The following is a 21,623-nucleotide window of genomic DNA, read 5'->3' on the forward strand; positions in this document are numbered from 1 at the left end:
TTGGCCCTTGTCAAACTTCTTCTGATACATCAACTTTGAGGATAAAATGTTCTCTTGCTGCCTGATATATCCCACCCACTAACGGGTGCCAAGAGATAATCAGTGTTATTCACTTCACATGTCAGTGGTCATAATGTTATGCCTAGACAGTGTATACATACACACATATATATATATGGCATTGCTTTCACAAAGATGATGGAAACGTGCTATAGACTGTATTTCAAAATTCAAAATGTAACTATTTGGAACAATCACCAAACATATGTTTGAAGAAAAAAAATGATCAGCATTTGATAAATAAGCAGGAGTGAATCTATTAGGCTTTGGGGTGGTAACGCTTGGCAAGGAGGTGAAAGAAGTAAAAACAACGTTAAAAAATGCTGTTTTTTACAACATGACACTGACAACATGACAACATAACCTCTTTAAGAAAAAAAATCTGAAGCTTTTGGATTGGCTCACACAGTCCCAATATAACTTTAGACTTCAATAAAAAATCTTTAGGTAGAGGTTAAACATGCTGTGTAAGCAGACTGACCAAAGATTACCCCAGAACATTCTGCAAGGATGAGTGGGTAGAAATTCCTAAAATAAGAAATTAATGATTCCCTAAACGGCTACAAAAAGCATTAGCACGTTGTAATATTTGTGCACCTTACTAATTTCCTACATACTTCTCCCATTTGACAAACTTGTGCACATCACAATAAAGAAAGCTCTATTTTGTCAAATAAAAAGTAACTATGCATTAACTTTTACATTTACATCTATGTTTCATATAGCTTGCCGCCAAGCTTGTTTACCCGTTTTCCACTTTTAATCATTTTAGTCTCGTAAATCAAAAGAAATAAATCACAAAATGTAGATTAGGGGAACATCAAGGCACTATGTCAGAGCCCATTAAATTTTCGAAGGATATGGTGGAAAAGAAGGAGGTAACCCTTACCACAAGCTGCGCATTTCTCTGCAGCTCCATGACCTGGGCAGCCTGCTGCTGAATCATGTAGAGCTCCTGTTGGTGTACGAGCTGCTGGTGCGAGAGGAGCTGCAGCTGGTGGGCGTGCTGCAAAGAGGTGCCTGCTGGTGGGTACACAGTCGGCCACAGCTGGGGGCCGTGCTCCAACATCTCTGCCGCTAAAGGGGAAAGGTAGACATCAGCACCAAAAAACACTTGACGAACATGGTAAAGGCTGTACCAGCAATATGCCACAATACTGCACAGAATACAAGAACAGGCCAGCATGCCCATCATACACCTGGCGTGGACTGTGTAATCACACATACTGTTCTGTGCATTAGATGTACATCGGCTGGCAGACAATAATGTTTGTTTAAAGAATCTGCATGTTGTGTAGTGTGTTTCAAAGCAAAGATGGGAAAACATACTGTAGTGTGGAAGATGTTCGGTGGGAATGATGATCAGCTGTCCAGTCTGTGGGTCTCGAGCAAACTGGTAGGAAGGAGGGATGGAGCCGGGTAAGGTAGGAGGGTAACCAGGAGGCAGCGTCTGGTGGAGAGAGTGGGCCCCCAGCCCTGCAAACCGCATAGAGAAAAGAGATGGTTTGGTTATAAGGATGAACTTTGCCAAACTGCACAATTTACATGTTTGGCATTTAGTAGATGCTTTTATCCAAAGTGACTTACAGTTGTGACAGTATACAATCTAAGCAACTGAGGGTTAAGGGCCTTGCTCAAGGGCCCAACAGTTGCAGTGGTGGGGCTTGAACCGGCAACCTTTTGATTACCTTAACCATTAGGCTATAGCTGCCCTAAACATATTATTATTGACACTATAGCGGTGCCATTACTGGCACTATAGTGGTGCCATTTGCCATACAAAAAGGCCTGAGCTGCTTGCCATTCCAATAGAGATTTATATGAAATACACCATTATAAACTCCCTCCTCAGAATTTACACATTTACAGCTATAGGTCCATATTTTTCCTTAACTAGCATGTAAGATTCATAAGCTTAAGCGGGTACCATATGGAGAACCAGGCATCCACATGGATGGGGCTCCAGAGCGAGGCAGCCAGGGATGGGAGGCAAGATGGGAGGTATGGTCAGCAGGCCAGCGGCCTGCTCCAGTCAGTGCAGAACCTCCAGTCACCATCAGGTTTGGGTTGAGTCCATTTACAGATACCATGGGATGATGCATCTGAGTGTAATCTGCCAAGTCTTTACTCTCCCTGGGAATTAAGCAAATCAAATATGGATATTAGGTCAATAAGGCACATATAAGTTTACGAAGACCTGTAAGGGACATGTACACTTTACAGCCAAAAGTAGGCGGCACGGTGGCTAAGTGGGTAGCACTGTTGCCTCACAGCAAGAAGGTCCTGGGTTTGATCCCCAGGTGGGGCGGTCCGGGTCCTTTCTGTGTGGAGTTTGCATGTTCTCCCCGTGTCTGCGTGGGTTTACTCCGGGTGCTCCGGTTTCCTCCCACAGTCCAAAGACATGCAGGTGAGGTGAATTGGAGATACAAAATTGTCCAAGGCTGTGTTTGATATAACCTTGTGAACTGATGAACCTTGTGTAATGAGTAACTACCGTTTCCTGTCATGAATGTAACCAAAGTGTAAAACATGACATTAAAATCCTAATAAACAAAAAAACAGCCAAAAGTATGTGGACATCTGACCATAGGTTTGTTGGACATCTAATTATAAGCTCTATTAGCCTGTACTCTTTTGGGCAACAATTGGAACATAATACTACTTACTTTAAAAAATAAATTAAAGTTTTCAAAAGTTTATTGTGGGTTTAAATATGCCTGGTATATAAATACAGCAACTTAGAACTTTTGACCCAACCAAATTAATAATCAGTAATGTCATTTGGTGGTCTATCAAGGTTGAGAAGTCTACCTTGAATTAGAAACCTGTGCATTAGACTGACTTAACCAACATAAAATAAAACTGCCTTACAATGTGGCACATATTTTAAATTGACTTTTAGCTTAACTAGACTACATATGGCAAGAAGCACACACAATCAGGTCTTTTTGATGTAAATTACTTTTAAGGTAAACTGCAACATCAGGCACAATCCCACAAGAAATTGTAGCGGGCTCATATATCTACGCTTAAACCCCTAAATCCATCTCCTCATTAGAGAAATCTGTGCAATAAAAATTAAACATAATTATACCATCTTTAACAAACAGTCTACTCAGTTTAAGAAAAGCTTGTTTGCTTGTTCGGTTTTTTAAAACATCTGCCTCATTCACACCTTTACTAAGCAAAGCTTTTGCATCTGTATCAGCAGTATAAAACACTCAAGATGTTATGTACCATTTACACCTTCTATTACATGAATGCATGCATTTCATTTTGTATGTTAAAATGTAGGACAGAGCTCAAGCAGAGATTTGAAAGAGACTAACAAAATGCAAGAAAAATACAAATATGGTTCTTGGTCAGATTTCCACCCTAAACATAATTCAAATGCATAATATTTGTGTCGACTGGGATTTGGTTCTGTTAGGGAGAAAATAATGCATCCTAGATGAGTAAAACTTCCTATAAGACTCCTATAAGAAGTTGTCAACTGAGGTTTTTAGCAGTGGGTAAAATCTTTTCTAATGAGTAAGTATAAATAAACAGCATAATAAAAAGTGAGGTTATTGTATGTATTTGATGTTTGACAATTTACAAAAACCAAGAGGCACAAAAACTCAGACAAAACTCAGATACATAAGAACCAGTCATCTTTCATATTGACATGACAAGGAAAATCATAAGTCAAACTCAAATAGGCAAAATTGGAAGGTATAAACAAAAGCAGAAAGGAAAAACAAATACATATATGAGAAACCAAACAAAGAATGTACATAAATAGCATTAGCTTTTTAACTCAGTTTTTACCTTTAAGTTGTGTCTGGTCTCCCACAAGTAAATGCACAATTTTACTGTTAATGTTATTATATATATATAATAAGTTATTTATATATACAGGGGTTGGACAATGAAACTGAAACACCTGGTTTTAGACCACAATAATTTATTAGTATGGTGTAGGGCCTCCTTTTGCGGCCAATACAGCGTCAATTCGTCTTGGAAATGACATATACAAGTCCTGCACAGTGGTCAGAGGGATTTTAAGTCATTCTTCTTGCAGGATAGTGGCCAGGTCACTACGTGATGCTGGTGGAGGAAAACGTTTCCTGACTCGCTTCTCCAAAACCCCCCAAAGTGGCTCAATAATATTTAGATCTGGTGACTGTGCAGGCCATGGGAGATGTTCAACTTCACTTTCATGTTCATCAAACCAATCTTTCACCAGTCTTGCTGTGTGTATTGGTGCATTGTCATCCTGATACACGGCACCGCCTTCAGGATACAATGTTTGAACCATTGGATGCACATGGTCCTCCAGAATGGTTCAGTAGTCCTTGGCAGTGACGCGCCCATCTAGCACAAGTATTGGGCCAAGGGAATGCCATGATATGGCAGCCCAAACCATCACTGATCCACCCCCATGCTTCACTCTGGGCATGCAACAGTCTGGGTGGTACGCTTCTTTGGGGCTTCTCCACACCGTAACTCTCCCGGATGTGGGGAAAACAGTAAAGGTGGACTCATCAGAGAACAATACATGTTTCACATTGTCCACAGCCCAAGATTTGCGCTCCTTGCACCATTGAAACCGACGTTTGGCATTGGCACGAGTGACCAAAGGTTTGGCTATAGCAGCCCGGCCGTGTATATTGACCCTGTGGAGCTCCCGACGGACAGTTCTGGTGGAAACAAGAGAGTTGAGGTGCACATTTAATTCTGCCGTGATTTGGGCAGCCGTGGTTTTATGTTTTTTGGATACAATCCGGGTTAGCACCCGAACATCCCTTTCAGACAGCTTCCTCTTGCGTCCACAGTTAATCCTGTTGGATGTGGTTTGTCCTTCTTGGTGGTATGCTGACATTACCCTGGATACCGTGGCTCTTGATACATCACAAAGACTTGCTGTCTTGGTCACAGATGCGCCAGCAAGACGTGCACCAACAATTTGTCCTCTTTTGAACTCTGGTATGTCACCCATAATGTTGTGTGCATTGCAATATTTTGAGCAAAACTGTGCTCTTACCCTGCTAATTGAACCTTCACACTCTGCTCTTACTGGTGCAATGTGCAATTAATAAAGATTGGCCACCAGACTGGTCCAATTTAGCCATGAAACCTCCCACACTAAAATGACAGGTGTTTCAGTTTCATTGTCCAACCCCTGTATATATATATAAGTTCACACTACACAACTTTCTGATTTGCCGGGTCGCTGTACAGTTCACACTACACGACTGAATCTTTTGCACTCGGGAGTCTTTAAGTCGGTGTATATTTCACACAACACGACTGATCGGCGATAGGGGGGTTTCACACTACACGATCTATCACCAACTGGAATCTCAGGCGAGCTTCTCTGATCTCCCAAACTACGTTGTTTTTTTTTTTTTTTTTACAAAAACACACGTGAGAAGTGACGAGGGGTTTAATGATACCACGTCCAAAAATGCACGTCAACAAGTAGCGAGTGATCAAAGTTTGTGCGCTTATGTGCAGCGTAAAATCAAAGAGAAAAAAATAAATGAATATGAGTGGATTTGGCAACACGAACAGTATGGATTGTTCTATTGAGAGTTGGAGGTTAATAAATATTTTTGCAATGCAACGTTGGTGTTTTGTAGAGGACGATCAAGTCAGAAATACTGTAAGACGTGTGTGCCGGTGTATTCTGATATAAACTATATTATCCCCCTGTCCCACCTGTTTACACTCCTCTCCTGCGTTTCCCCTCACACCGTATCTTGCGTTCTCTTTGGCTGTTCGACATAGCACTCATTGCCAGTCGGGCAACTGAGATCAGATATCTGACATGTTAGAAATCTCGATCTGGTCACCGAGCGCTCGGCGAGCCGGTCGGATCGAGTTGTTGAGTAGTTCACACATAGCGACTGAGAGCCGAGTTTTGATCGCTGAGCGAACGCAGAGTTGCTCCCGAGCCGGCAAATCTAGCGCCGACCAGTCACCGAGCGAAAATCAGGGCAAAAATCGTGTAGTGTGAACTAGCCATTAATCTTCCTCAGGAAGTATTTCTATTACACTCTAATTGTGTTTGGAAAATTATCCAAATAAAAATTGATGATAAAAAAGTACAGGACACAATCTAAAACCACAGGGCTACATTATTACATTAAACTCACTTACAGTACCTGCCATTTTTTAGTTTTGGAAGCTTTACTTCAGCTGTTACAATTTTATAGCTCACCTTAAAACTTTCTCCTGATCCAAACGGCCAGCTAGGAGTCTGCAATCATGGTGCCGTGCCCGCTCGTCTTGTTCCTCATCCTCTTGGCCTGGGCCTATATGGCAAAGGCAGCAGTTTTGAATAACAGAACGCAAACTTAACCCATAAAACTGAGATAAGCATTCAAGAATAAGACCAACCTGACTGACTGATAGGCCTGTGCAATTTCCTATTCAAACTATTCTATACATAAGTTATGTCAGAGAAAAAATGTGTGGGTGTATAATAATAATATGAAGCAGAGCTGTATGACTACATATAATGCAATTATGCAATCCAGGTAGGGCACTACTACTTATTCTAATTTAGTGTCTATGTAAACTGTATACTGAGTAAGGTAGACGTGCATAGGTATGGGAATTGGACTTTGATTTGTCAAGGATATAATAGCTCTGTGCAAAAAGCTATTCTAGTGTGGGCAATGAAGTATGTATACCATTTTCCAGATGGTAAGTTTGAAGAGATGATTGTAAGAGTGGGTGGTATCTGTAGACATGGTGGTCACTCCACATAGGCAGCAAGCTGTAAACATTTCAACAAAAGTTTTTTCCCCTGAGCACTGCTGACAAAGCATGTACCAGTGCAGCTGATGCACTATGTTGAGATGCAGGAGTTATTTAATTATGCTCTCAACAGTGCAAGAGTAGGAGGTGGTGAGCCTGACTTTACTGGACAACTTTGAGTGATCTCAAGGAGTATAAACACTGGTGTGCCATTTTTAAACAAGGATGTGAAATTGATTGTCCAAGGTCAATTCTCCATGATGGATATGGACACGTCACTCTAGCTGTTCCTCTACCTGTTCTCCATTGATGAAGATTGGATCAGTTTTTTTGTTTGGTTGTAGTTCTTTGGTCTAGACCATTTTTGAGGCAAGCTGTTTTCTAAGCACCACAGGGACTGCAACTCCTCTCTGTGAGGTCTGTGTTAGCATCTAGCCCTATAGTGCTGTCTCCATACTTTGTTCTCCTATATACAACTCAACAGTATCATAATTGGGCTCAGCACACAACCCTGTGAAGCAATGATGTTGACCAACAGTATGAGGACCTGTGTGTTCCAAGCCTGTCTGTAACTTAGGAACTGGACATTTGACAGATTGAGTCAGTCAAAGTTGCTGGTCTGCATGTAATCGATGAAGAGCATGTAGACGTAGGTTTCACAATGTTTAAGATGCAGTAGAGTTGTATATAGTGGTAATTGAATCCCCCGTAGACACACTGGCCTGATATCAATACACATATCAATGTGTATCCAGGGTGGTAGGTAAGGTGCTTTTGAGGTACAATTGTACCAGTGACTCAAAGCATTTAATGAAGATCAGAGTGAGGGCCACTAGTCAAAAGTCATGAAGGCATCTGATAGCCACCATGGTACCAGTACTAAAACAGCATGGATTAATTAGCTATTTTTTACTTGCAACTGCACTGGCAGTACCTGTAATGTTAGGTTTTCCTTAGCCATATGGTATGGAACACTTCTGATCATTTTATTTCTTGGCTTAGACTGCAAACTATGTTCAAGCTTTAATTGTGCATACTGCCAATAATCTCTCCTTTAAAGGAATTAATAATACATTCTTGCTTTTGCAATATTTTGTCTAAGTAGATACACAGTTTTAACATTTATTATTTGAGTCAGATTGAGTCATTAGTAGTGTTAAGCTTCTCTAAAATAGAAAAATTGACCTCAAACAAGTTCTACGGCTGCACACTACAGTTTAAATAAGCAACAACAGTGGTTAATCATTAATCAATAATTAAAGCACTTTCCAATTACTAACCAACAAGAAGCCTTTACATAACTGAAGAAGATGCAGATTCTTTTTACTTTAGAATGTAAACAGCCATGACTTCTTTGCTAGTGATTCAGCATGAGTGTGTTGATTTTTGTGATTTTAATAGCATGCCTTTAAGGAAAACACATTCCTTGACCTTAGCACCATAGAGAGCTCTGTGTTCTCATATCTGAGGGGAAAGGTTTTAGCTTGTTTCCATGGATACCAAAAGCCTGTTCAACTGATCAGTTTACTTCAACAAAAAAACTAAAAAAATAAAGCAGATTAGAGGAATGCAGTATTGTCCTGTTTATAGCAACATGTAAATTCAAATTTTATAGAGTCAAAGAGCTAAATTAATATTACTGCAATCTCTTAGCACACAGGAGACAAATATTAATGCTTCTGTTTCATGCCCTGTTCTCTCTCTCAGATGATTCTATTGCTTAGCAACAAATCCAAAAGTCTTATTAGAATTCAGTGCTTGTTTACAGCTTTTAGTCCAGGCCTGTAAATTACATTTCTAATACAGACAGACAGGTGGTGTCCTACTGAAAGATTTAACACACTGTGTGTTAGCAGAAACGCTCTGGGCCAAAGTAACCGCGGGGCTCGTGGCCAGCTCCCGCGCAGTGTTTTTGGCATGAATTTTCTGCTGAGTGGCTTAATGAATGAGAACACAACAGTTCCACTCCTTCTCCCCCACCACCACTCAAAAGGGCAACATGACCTTGCTGCTAAGCATGTCCAAGATAACAGGCTCATTACATACAGATAAACCAATAGACCAATGGAGGTCGCAATATTAATCATAGAAATCTGATTTCAAGGTGTTTTTACAGCTGCGTTTAAGTTCTTTTAATGTTTTAGGTTTTATATTATTAAGGTAATTTATTATTATTTCTATATTATGTTGCGTGAGAGTTTCTTTTAACGTATTGGACATATGTAGACTTTGTCTTTCACTGTTGTACTTTGGGCATTTGTTCAGATGTGTTTTATGGTGATTGGTCTGTGACAGTCTTCGCAAAGTGTGGGGTCTTCTCCTAGTATTAAGGTTGGTGAGTAAATCTGGAATGACCTATTCTACAGCTAGTGTATATAACTTGGTCTGTATGTTTTCCATAATGTATTTTGATCTATTCCTGATGTTGGGGTGAATGTCTTGCAGTTTGTTTGATTGTGTGTTCCATCAAAGTTGGCATTTATTTTTTATGTAGTCATTTATAATGGTTTTTTTTAAGTTCATTTAAAGCTAAAGTTTGACCAAATGTAAAATCCAGGTCCGCATTTCAAATTCCCAGATTGCCCAAAAAAGCATCTGTTTATGAAAAGTATATTGTTTAGGCCTTGTGACCATTCTCTACCAACTTCATATCATAAACTATTTTAGCTCACAGTGGTATGGGCTTTACTACATTAAGCTGTTTTTTTTATTAATTAAAGCATTAAGCATTAAAGCATTAATGCAAATTATTGATTTCAAGAAACTGGCAAAATTTTAATCCCTAACTTGCAGTAAGCTTCCCAGTATTAAAACCAATCCTATTTCCCCCAAGTTTGTCCTGTACTGTCCTAAATGTATTTATGCCAAGGATTCATGAACAACAGTAGTAAGTGGTTCACTCTTTTAGGCACACGGCACATTGGTTTACTAAGGCTGCAGTTGATTTGAAGCATCATCCCCAAAACAAGCTCGTGTCTACTGTATGTAGACCAGAGCGCACCTGGACCAAGTGTAAAATATATCTAAAAAAAAAAAATCCAAGCGAAACTACCTTAAACATTAAATCATGCCTCAAACAGAACTATATCTTGAGACAATTGACATCTCACAGTGGAAGCTTTGCTTTAATAAGAATCAAGTAATTTACCTTTGATGCCTCCTCCCAGAATTGGCCTGTCTCTTTCTGATACAGAGCTGAGCTTGTTGTTGTTATCTCTTCGACGTGCTACAGCCACGGCAATGCCCACTGGGGGGTGTCGAACCTCACCCTCCCCTTGAGAGGAGCTTCCATCCCGGCTGAAAGACTTGGCACTCTCGGGCCTTTCCGGCTCCCTCTTCAGCTGCTTGCCCAGCAGGTGCTGAGCTTTGGAGCCTGCATGATGAGCAGCCTCCAGCTTTAAGCTGCCCAGTCCCCCAAATGGAGTGCGGCTGTCGGCGCCATGCTTAGACATCATATCACCAGAAAAGTTGCCACTGTATTTGATAAGGTTCTGCATTGCGGACACCTCATTGTGTTCTCTATCACGAAGGCTTCCTGGGCTGCCCCTGCGATCCAAGTACATACGCTTACTCTCCTCTTCTCCTCTTGGACCTTGGGCATGCTGAGCTGCCAAAGCAGCCATGTGGCTAGTAGCGTAGTTGCTGATCTCGAAGGGCTTCCATTTGGTCTCAGCCGAGTGTAGTGCACTGGATTCCAGACTAGAAGATGAAGAACCAGATCTTTGAGAATTTTCACGCTCTAAACACCAGGTCTCTTGTTCCAGACCCATTTTGATTGTGTGTTTGCTGCTGGGTAATTCTCTGTGATTCGGGCTGTGGCTGGATTTGATTGCAGCCACATCCGAAGAAAGCTGCCTTTTTACAGCCATACTGTTGGTCCTGATTACAGAGCCTTCTTCCCGCAAAATGTCTCTCTTACTATCAATATAACCCGGTGATTCACTCCTGACCGAGGATGCAGGTGTCTTCTCACCCCCCACCTGCAGGGGTGCTCTGTGCATGTCCCTGTTCTTTTCTGTTTTATTGTTATCTCTAGCTTGTGAAGCAATCTGTATGGGCCCTTTCCGCTCATCATAGACCTCAACAGAAGGCACATAAGTGGGAGCGGTCACTCTGTGTTCCTTGGATGGCTCTTTGGGGGAAGAGTAAAGTGGGTACAAGCTGGGTGGCATGTGGTGAGGGGGAGGGTAAGTGGCAGAAGACACCAGCCTGGGAGGAAGGGGTGCTGAGCTGCTCTGAAGGGAGGAGGGGCTGGCATAAGAAACATGTAAAGTGCCAAGTGCCACCGAGTCGCATCGTTTTGGCTTCTCTGCAGAGAAGGAGGCTGCGTGGCGCCCATTTTCCTCATCTCGTTCTCTTTTGTCCTGCTCTGCACTTGGATGCCTGGCTTGTGTGCCACTGCTGCTCCTGGAATTGCTAAGCAAGGACTGGGATGGGTATCTGGGTTTAACATCAGCTGCAGGTGAATGCTGCTGAAGGAATCGCCGCTCTTCGTCTGCCTTCGTGTCCTGGGTGAGGTCGACCACACTTTGGGGATGTGGATCCTCACGTACTCGCTCCCTGCGATGGACAAAGTGGCCTGGTTCGTTCTTGCATGGCTTGTCTTTCACCAACTCTCTGCCTAAGTCTTTGGAGCTCTTGTGTGGAGGCAGGACCTCCTTCTCCCTGGAGAGAGAGCCTGGTATATGAGCCACAAGGCTCCGTGCTATGGCAGACTGGGAGTGTACCGAGTCAGGCAGGTAAAACCCCTCTGAAAATGAAAGTCAAAATAATTAAGACTGAACTTAATGATTAAAAATGGCCAGTAATTTACTCAAATATTACACACAGATTTTACTTTTTCATTGTAATGGAAACAAAGAATATTTAACAGCTAAAACAGCACTGGGAAACATTGAGAAAATTCAGGTTTTAGTAGTATTAGGGATATAAAAGGTGAATTCACTACAGTGCAGGAGCAGTATTAAGACCCACCCTTACCCAACATTAATGCATGCATTACTTTATGTATTTACATTCTTTAATTGATAAAAAAACATAACTAAACCTAATTATATCTCACTCATAAAAGAAAGCAGTCTGATTGCATGTTAAACTCTGCACAACTGGATCTTTGTATACCATTTTTCCCAGCAGAAATTGTGGATATTTATTGAGCTCCAGAATGAATTATTAGAAACAATATCCACACTAATGTTGTCAGGAAAAGATTTACAATACCGACTGCTTCTATATTTTTTGATTAGCATGATACTTAGCCTTTGTATCCTACTGCATCCTACCGACTTAAAAATTTACATATAGAATAATATACTAGTGCTGCTCATAATGTTTTTTGCTTTTCTGTTCAGTGGTTTTTTTCATTAAATAAAGCATGATTTGTTTGTATAAAACAGAGCGCTATAACCTTGCCAGTTAACAGAAGTTGGCAAATTTTACATTCCGTTAGGAGAAAAAGAGAAAAGCTTTATATCTTATAGCTTCAGGCTTAAGTATTAAGATGTAATTCAATCCAACCAACATGTGCAACAACGTTTTTCCTAATTTAAACACAAAATTTCTTAACATTTTAATACAGTAAAATTCATTTAAGATCACTGAAAATGTAACACTGCAAATACCAGAGAATTTAAGAGCAGACTAAATGACTTAACGGACCAACATGACTTACCGGAAAGCATACCTTTCTGGCAGTCAAACAGTGAATGCTGGCCTAGTTGTGAATGCTCCAGATGACCCAGGGGAAGGTAGGGACTGGGGTACAAACCACCGGGAAAGGGAGGAAAAACTGTTGGGTAGAATGAAGAGAACACATTTTTTGGCATCAGTTATCCAGAGACGCATTAACATTTACACTGAAATATACAGGGGTTGGACAATGAAACTGAAACACCTGGTTTTAGACCACAATAATTTATTAGTATGGTCTAGGGCCTCCTTTTGCGGCCAATACAGCGTCAATTCGTCTTGGAAATGACATATACAAGTCCTGCACAGTGGTCAGAGGGATTTTAAGCCATTCTTCTTGCAGGATAGTGGCCAGGTCACTACGTGATGCTGGTGGAGGAAAACGTTTCCTGACTCGCTTCTCCAAAACACCCCAAAGTGGCTCAATAATATTTAGATCTGGTGACTGTGCAGGCCATGGGAGATGTTCAACTTCACTTTCATGTTCATCAAACCAATCTTTCACCAGTCTTGCTGTGTGTATTGGTGCATTGTCATCCTGATACACGGCACCGCCTTCAGGATACAATGTTTGAACCATTGGATGCACATGGTCCTCCAGAATGGTTCGGTAGTCCTTGGCAGTGACGCGCCCATCTAGCACAAGTATTGGGCCAAGGGAATGCCATGATATGGCAGCCCAAACCACCATGCTTCACTCTGGGCATGCAACAGTCTTTGGGGCTTCTCCACACCGTAACTCTCCCGGATGTGGGGAAAACAGTAAAGGTGGACTCATCAGAGAACAATACATGTTTCACATTGTCCACAGCCCAAGATTTGCGCTCCTTGCACCATTGAAACCGACGTTTGCCATTGGCACGAGTGACCAAAGGTTTGGCTATAGCAGCCCGGCCGTGTATATTGACCCTGTGGAGCTCCCGACGGACAGTTCTGGTGGAAACAGGAGAGTCGAGGTGCACATTTAATTCTGCCGTGATTTGGGCAGCCGTGGTTTTATGTTTTTTGGATACAATCCGGGTTAGCACCCGAACATCCCTTTCAGACAGCTTCCTCTTGCGTCCACAGTTAATCCTGTTGGATGTGGTTTGTCCTTCTTGGTGGTATGCTGACATTACCCTGGATACCGTGGCTCTTGATACATCACAAAGACTTGCTGTCTTGGTCAAGGATGCGCCAGCAAGACGTGCACCAACAATTTGTCCTCTTTTGAACTCTGGTATGTCTCCCATAATGTTGTGTGCATTGCAATATTTTGAGCAAAACTGTGCTCTTACCCTGCTAATTGAACCTTCACACTCTGCTCTTACTGGTGCAATGTGCAATTAATGAAGATTGGCCACCAGACTGGTCCAATTTAGCCATGAAACCTCCCACACTAAAATGACAGGTGTTTCAGTTTCATTGTCCAACCCCTGTAAGTGGAAGTACACTGAGCTTCTTAAAAAAAACAGAGAAAAAGAACAAAAAATATTTCTTTAAAGCTACTAATAGACTACAGAGCTTAAAATATTTTATCTGAATCTGCTACCCTGTCGATAAGGATATTTTTTTGTTTTTTTAAACGAGAACATTTGAAGATTAAATCTCTACTCATGAATCTGCTTTAAACTTTTTTTATAACCATTTTCTTTATTAAGATTTTCTTATGTCAAACCAAAGCATACAGTACATTTCAAGAGATAAGAGACAGATTGACATGTTCATTCAACAACAGAAATTGTAAGAAAATAAAGCAACCACATATAAAAAATAAGTAAATAAATAAAAAGAAAAGAAAAAAATATAAAGAAAAACCACAATTAGAAGGGGGGGGGGACCCAACCACTCTCCTCTACTCAGGGGTGATGCAGTAATCCGCAATAAAATCTGCTTTAAACTTGGAGTGACATGTCGCCTTGGCTGAAGCATAGAACTAAATTATGGACACCACAAGGAAAGCAGAAAAAACTCGCTTCCAACAGCTCTTGACATGTTTACACTTGCACTCATAAATTTCAAGACTTAAGGACAGGGGAGAAACCTTTTAGAAAAAGATGAAGCAGCATGGTGTTCAAACTTAACTCTCAGTTAAATACAACCCAGAAACCTTGATCTCTTATTGACCTAAACAGTTAGTTTCAAAATGAATAACTGAAAGGGGTCAGGGTACTAATAAGTAAGGCCGCAGTGTAAACGTCACTGTGTGACGTGGGTGTCTATTGACAGGAATAAAAGGCTTAACACACAGAAAGGAAAGAACCCCCTGACCAAAACCATTTATAAAGAAACTTGACAGTATGGTGCAAGCATCAAACACTCTTGTTCCTAGCACACAGCAGTATAATAAGAAACATTTCTCTACTGCATTTCTGCCTTTATTTTATGAAATCTTAAAGGTCTGTCATTATGAAGCAGGTGACAACTGTAATGTAAATAACAGTAATTAATTGTCCTGGATGCTTTATACCATGTTTATTTTTAGGATTATTTTTTCTGTGCTGTTTTGTCATATTTTAACAGGAACAGTACAACAGAATTATTTTCTTTGCATATTCCAAGCTAGTTAAGAGCTTTGCTCAAGGGTCCAACAGAGGCTGCATGGTGGAGCTGGGATCTGAACTCTCAACCCTCCGCCTGATATCCACTAAGCTATCACTAGCCTATGTCTAGCTATGCCCAAGTGAAAAAGCATTAATAAAATATACATGGTGAAGAGATTAGCCAGGGAGTAGCAATGTTAATAATTAATGGATAACCGAGAAAGTCATTATTTCATTTAGACTGTCAGATAAAAAGGTCAGTTTAATTCATTTTCAACTGCCGACGGTTGATTAGAATTTAAAACTGAGCTGCTAATCACATACACACACAATCAGCAGTGCCAAAGTGCAAGCAATGCTGAAATGTGTCTGTGAAATATGATGTGTTCACAACAACTCTGGAGTTGTGTAGGTATTAGAACTGCAGTTCCTTTAATCATTGATATCATTAAATCATAAACAGGAAAACTATTAATTACTCCACCATGCAGTCAGACCTGATATTGCGATAAACACAGCTTGTGTAGATTTGTATGCATTATAAAGTCTGCCCACCAATAAAAACTATTATGTGTCCCAGCAGTAGGACACAAGTGAACACCTTGCTTTATCTTCACCAGAAAACTATATCTATATTCCGAACATTGAACTAGTTAAAGTTAAGGCCTTATTATTCATGTAACTGTTCTCCAGTACTGCTATGTTAAGCATTGTTTATTTTAATTTAGGCATAAAACATTACTGACATCATGTGGTGCACAGTTGTTTGTGGGGTTTTTTTTTTGGTCATGATTTTGTAATTAATGCCATGTGTTGTTTTTAAGTTGTGCAGTGCGCACTATGTATCAGGTACACAGTTATGTTGTAATTATTGGGTAGTAAATAATTTAAACATTAAAAATCAGGGCTAGACCAGCAAGAATAGTGGGAGATCAGGTGTCAGTCTTTTAATATCAGGTTACATTATTTACACAGGCCAAGTTACATAGGATTACTTGTGGAGCTATCAATGTGTGTAGTTTTATTACTATGAATTTATGATTGGGATGTAGTATGATAGTCATCTAATGAATGTGCTGCCTAATCATGTTTGTGTACCCTTAGGCCAAAGTTGATCAGACAGCCTGCTAAATCCAGTAATCCAGTGACTGTTAAAATGACCATTAATGGCATTTCATTTAAAAATACTGTGATTGCTATTTCGTCACGCACAACAACAAACATATCATTAAAGGTTTGACCGTAGCCAATTAATTGATTCCAGATCTGACCGAGATACTGCACTGTAAAATGACACCCAAGCTGTTTCAGCTCTAACATGCACACGAGTTTAAAGGCCGTCTCTTTTTATAGCCCGTTTCAAATGACACGATGGCGCTACACTGTTGATGGTATTCTGACACCATACCAAGGAAAGATTAAAAGATAGCCTGTCCCTAGTAACAGGGACAAAAGTGTAAACCATCCTGTTTATTTCTGTGTTCTGCCATATTCCTTTTAAGGAGTGAAGTACAAGCACGCAAAGCAGTTCCACTTCTCCATTCACTCTGCTCAATTAAGAAAAGAAAATCTTTGTCTTTGAAATATTTGCAGGATATTTAGTTTTCATTGCCATTAACAGCATTTTGTTTAAAATGACTGCAATTACCATTTCGTCATGCACAATAGCAAACATCTTATTAAATGTCTGACTAGCCAGTAAATTAAAGATCTACAATGGACACAAAAAGCCCCTAATACACTGCCAGGTTTTGTGTTTTTAAAAAATAATTAGACCAACACAGATTATTTCAGATTTATTTCCACCTTTAATGTGACCTCATCTGTGCATTTCATTTAACAAACAAACTGAAATCATTAAGAGGGAAGTGTGCACATCCCTCTAATAATTGGAGATGTGGATGTGTTCAGAATGAACCAATCACATTCAAACATTAAATAGTAGCCAGTACCTGCTATCAATAAAAGTGACTCTGATTAACCACAGTTAACCAGTTCAGCTCATCTGGTAAGATTTTCCTGTCATTTACTAAGTTGTATTTTAAAGCAAAAGCCATGGTCCTCAAAGAGCTTGCAAAATATCAAATGGATCCCATTGTTGAAAGATATCCATCAGGAGAATGGTACACCATTAAACACAGTGAGGACAGTCATCAACAAGTCATCATCCATGCTAAAGTAGGAACATTTGAAAGACACTTAATTTTTGCCACTATAGTCTTTCAAGGTTCAGTCTCCCTCTGTTATAATAAAGGCCGAACAAGCCTATTTGGTCCAATGGCAATGAAACATTTGTCCTTGGTCTTAATGATAATGTTTTTATTTTTAGATAACAAACTAGTATCTTCCATGATAAGCATCTTTTACAATAAGATCACTATACTATACAGGGGTTGGACAAAATAACTGAAACACCTGGTTTTAGACCACAATAATTTATTAGTATGGTGTAGGGCCTCCTTTTGCGGCCAATACAGCGTCAATTCGTCTTGGAAATGACATATACAAGTCCTGCACAGTGGTCAGAGGGATTTTAAGCCATTCTTCTTGCAGGATAGTGGCCAGGTCACTACGTGATGCTGGTGGAGGAAAACGTTTCCTGACTCGCTTCTCCAAAACACCCCAAAGTGGCTCAATAATATTTAGATCTGGTGACTGTGCAGGCCATGGGAGATGTTCAACTTCACTTTCATGTTCATCAAACCAATCTTTCACCAGTCTTGCTGTGTGTATTGGTGCATTGTCATCCTGATACACGGCACCGCCATTGGATGCACATGGTCCTCCAGAATGGTTCGGTAGTCCTTGGCAGTGACGCGCCCATCTAGCACAAGTATTGGACCAAGGGAATGCCATGATATGGCAGCCCAAACCATCACTGATCCACCCCCATGCTTCACTCTGGGCATGCAACAGTCTGGGTGGTACGCTTCTTTGGGGCTTCTCCACACCGTAACTCTCCCGGATGTGGGGAAAACAGTAAAGGTGGACTCATCAGAGAACAATACATGTTTCACATTGTCCACAGCCCAAGATTTGCGCTCCTTGCACCATTGAAACCGACGTTTGGCATTGGCACGAGTGACCAAAGGTTTGGCTATAGCAGCCCGGCCGTGTATATTGACCCTGTGGAGCTCCCGACGGACAGTTCTGGTGGAAACAGGAGAGTTGAGGTGCACATTTAATTCTGCCGTGATTTGGGCAGCCGTGGTTTTATGTTTTTTGGATACAATCCGGGTTAGCACCCGAACATCCCTTTCAGACAGCTTCCTCTTGCGTCCACAGTTAATCCTGTTGGATGTGGTTTGTCCTTCTTGGTGGTATGCTGACATTACCCTGGATACCGTGGCTCTTGATACATCACAAAGACTTGCTGTCTTGGTCACAGATGCGCCAGCAAGACGTGCACCAACAATTTGTCCTCTTATGAACTCTGGTATGTCACCCATAATGTTGTGTGCATTGCAATATTTTGAGCAAAACTGTGCTCTTACCCTGCTAATTGAACCTTCACACTCTGCTCTTACTGGTGCAATGTGCAATTAATGAAGATTGGCCACCAGACTGGTCCAATTTAGCCATGAAACCTCCCACACTAAAATGACAGGTGTTTCAGTTATTTTGTCCAACCCCTGTATATACTATATACTGCACACAACTGGACCCTAGTAAACTTACTAACTTGATGCACCAGAACTTTTATATCAATCAGGGAAGCACATCACAATTACAAATTATGTTTTATAATTGTTTTTAAAAAAAAAACTAAAAACTAAAAAATGTAAAAGCAAAGGTTCAAAAGTGAACATCACATAACAGCCTGATTACCGACTAACTATCTTGTGTGGTGCACTTGGCAAACAGTTACTAAACTATCAGCATTAATTACTACTCTAGAAATAGAAGCAGCATTACCTTTGGAATCACATGCAGATAGAGGGGGCAATACCTGCTGTCATAGCAGCATACAAATAGGAGTACAACACATAGGTTGCCATGGGCACTGTTTTGCAGTTATGCAACACTACTGGCTGTACTGAGTGCTTTACTGTCCCTTCGCTGTTGCAACAATGTGAATTTCCCCACTGTGGGACTAATAAAGGATTATCTTATCTTATATCTTATTATCAAACACAAAGCAAAACTTTTCTTTAATTAACAATGCATATTTCAGAGTTTACTGCAACTCTAATATGACAAGTCTCTGTTGGTACGGTGTCTTTTGCACAGACTTAACATTTGGATTTTGTTAGTGGCTAAACTCAATCTCAGTTTCTCAACAACTTATTATTAGTGGCTTATTCATGATTGTATTATCGTATTGAATTAATTTGATTCTTTCTTTAATCATTTTTTACCTTGAGAGGAATAACAGTAACTCAAAGATACATTTTTTCATTATGAACTTTTGTTGAGTCAATGTAACCAAAACAGCATTATGGTCAATTTTTAAAATACTTCTCCAAATAAAGAAATAAACAGCACAGTCCAAGCAATTGAGGGTTAAGGTCCTAACTCAAGGGCCCAACAGTGGCAATCTGGTAGTGGTGGGGCTTGAACTAGCAACCATCCAATTAATAGTCCAGTACCTGGTGACCTACCACTGCCTTATTCAGGATTTACATATTCGAGCCAGTTACATCTTATTCATTTATATTTAAAACAAAACTCTACTCTCATCAAGGCAGCCAATCAACCTTTTGTCTGTTTTTGGAAGGTGGAAAGTAACCACAGTAGCCTAAGGAAACCCACATGGACGGAGGAAAAACATACTTACAAACCTATTATAGAGAGTGGTAGTAGGCAAGAATATACCTAGGTCCCAAGGACCTTAATGTAACATCCAACCCATGTTTTCTTTTATTCATAGAAACTTGCAAGTTGTATAAAATGTAGTAAGTCATTGTAAGCTAGTAAGCTCATATTTTCAGTAGAATTGAATTATGATGTTTTGTATATTTGCAACTAGCAAGCAATGACAAACAACTGCTTGTGTCAGAATAACTGTGAAGGTACAACACTCGCTACACAGATACTGTACTTTAATGTTATGTTGTACACTATGCAAATTCACAGATATTTAGGTTTTAACTAATTATACTAGTTATAGAATTACATGAGGATGAGTATAGGTATTTGTATTAGGGACATCAGGATTCATTTTTGGTTGTTGCTCAAAATAGCAGCAAATACATAAATGCATTTTATTGCATAATACATTTAAAGAGATGCCATTCAAATGTGTTTTATCAGCTGACTGGCTTCATAAAACCTTAAAATCTGCTTGACATTAGTTCCTAAACAATATGAGTTACAAGGCCGTGACTGAAGAAACATTATATAGCAGTCACTTCCTTATGCTGAGTTGCTACACCCTTTATCATAGCATCTCTTACAATAGGGAAGCTTAAATCACAGTCTGCTTAAAATGGCAGTGAGACCTCTATGGTTTGAAGAAGTGATTTTGGCACAGCACACTACTTCAAACATAATGGTGGATTTGTCACACACTGCAGGAGATGGCCTTTTCAGGTGAATGTGAAAACAGTTTTAGCTAAATTGTCAGACTATTCCCACCAGAGGCTACTCCAGTGCTTATTTCTTGAGTATTTCTCACCGCCTTAGAGCTGCTTCTAGAAGTAAAGGTTACAAATGGACTTCTGAACAACAGTCATTCTGGCTACATGTATTGGAATTATGGGGATAGTACAGACCATTTTATTGCAACAGCTGTGGCGGTTGAAAACCACTCACAATGTAGTTTATACGTATTTTATACCAGAGTGGGAAAGATAGTTTCTGGATGCACAAGCAGATATTTTTGCTCCCATTTCATCAAATGCTATATCAAGTGTTCAGTAACAACACAGCTTCCCATACATTCACTTTTACATTACCCTTCCACTCTGGTGAATTTAAACCAAAAACAGCTTAAGATTTATTTATTTTTAAAAATACCCATGGGTCTTCATTCCCAGCCAGTCACCTAGTACAGACTCAGACTTTGTGTAAGCCTAGTAATCTTACAACAAAACCAATAGTTGAAATCAATATGTGTAAGTAAGCTCATGTAAAGAATGCTCCAACTCACTATTTTAACATGCAGTGAGCATGAGTGCACATGCACACCAAAGTCCCATTACTGCAAAAAAGTCAGATAATGACAATAATCCAACAATTGTGTTTACATGCACTTTAGTAAACCGATTATGGAAAACCTCAGAGTTTACATGAGCCAACCAGATTATTGGGTAAACAAAGAGGTAGGTAAAAATACAGACAGTTTGTCAAAAGCATTATCCAGTTGTTCTTGGTTATAACCCACAGACAAAGACTAGCTTTAATAGAGTGGACATTCTCTTTTGGACACGGAATTCTTTTTTTCTACACTAAACAAGAAACAGCGCCTGTTAGATATGCATTTAGGGTAAAAACTGGGGGGAAAGAACAGTGCTCAAGGACTTGTCTGATAGTGGAGGGAACAGCATTTGTGTTAGTGTGGCAAAGCATTTGTGAACTTTTGTGACCTGATGAATGTCCTGAACACCAAAGAAGTGATTGTTCTTCAAGCTGTACCACTGTTTCATAGCACTTGTTTGCCAAAGC

At 40.1% G+C, this 21,623-nt stretch overlaps 1 protein-coding gene across 4 annotated transcripts in view; it reads right to left on the reverse strand.

Moving 5' to 3' along the window:
• tnrc18 (trinucleotide repeat containing 18) overlaps positions 1-21,623 on the reverse strand; it is an 81,168-nt gene that overhangs the window by 39,689 nt on the left and 19,856 nt on the right. For 2 of the 4 annotated variants that reach the window (XM_063012775.1, XM_063012766.1), the window contains exons 4-9: positions 12,491-12,595; positions 9,956-11,557; positions 6,266-6,359; positions 1,988-2,193; positions 1,390-1,536; positions 950-1,137 (exon numbers count right to left, since the gene is read on the reverse strand). In XM_063012775.1, the coding sequence (XP_062868845.1) occupies positions 950-1,137; positions 1,390-1,536; positions 1,988-2,193; positions 6,266-6,359; positions 9,956-11,557; positions 12,491-12,595 (2,342 nt within the window). Of the gene's footprint in view, positions 1-949; positions 1,138-1,389; positions 1,537-1,987; positions 2,194-6,265; positions 6,360-9,955; positions 11,558-12,478; positions 12,596-21,623 lie in introns of all 4 variants that reach the window. The other 2 variants (XM_063012759.1, XM_063012750.1) reach the window with 1 other exon arrangement.

This window comes from Trichomycterus rosablanca, chromosome 2, assembly GCF_030014385.1.
Source record: "Trichomycterus rosablanca isolate fTriRos1 chromosome 2, fTriRos1.hap1, whole genome shotgun sequence".
In the NCBI taxonomy this organism is placed as follows: domain Eukaryota; kingdom Metazoa; phylum Chordata; class Actinopteri; order Siluriformes; family Trichomycteridae; genus Trichomycterus; species Trichomycterus rosablanca.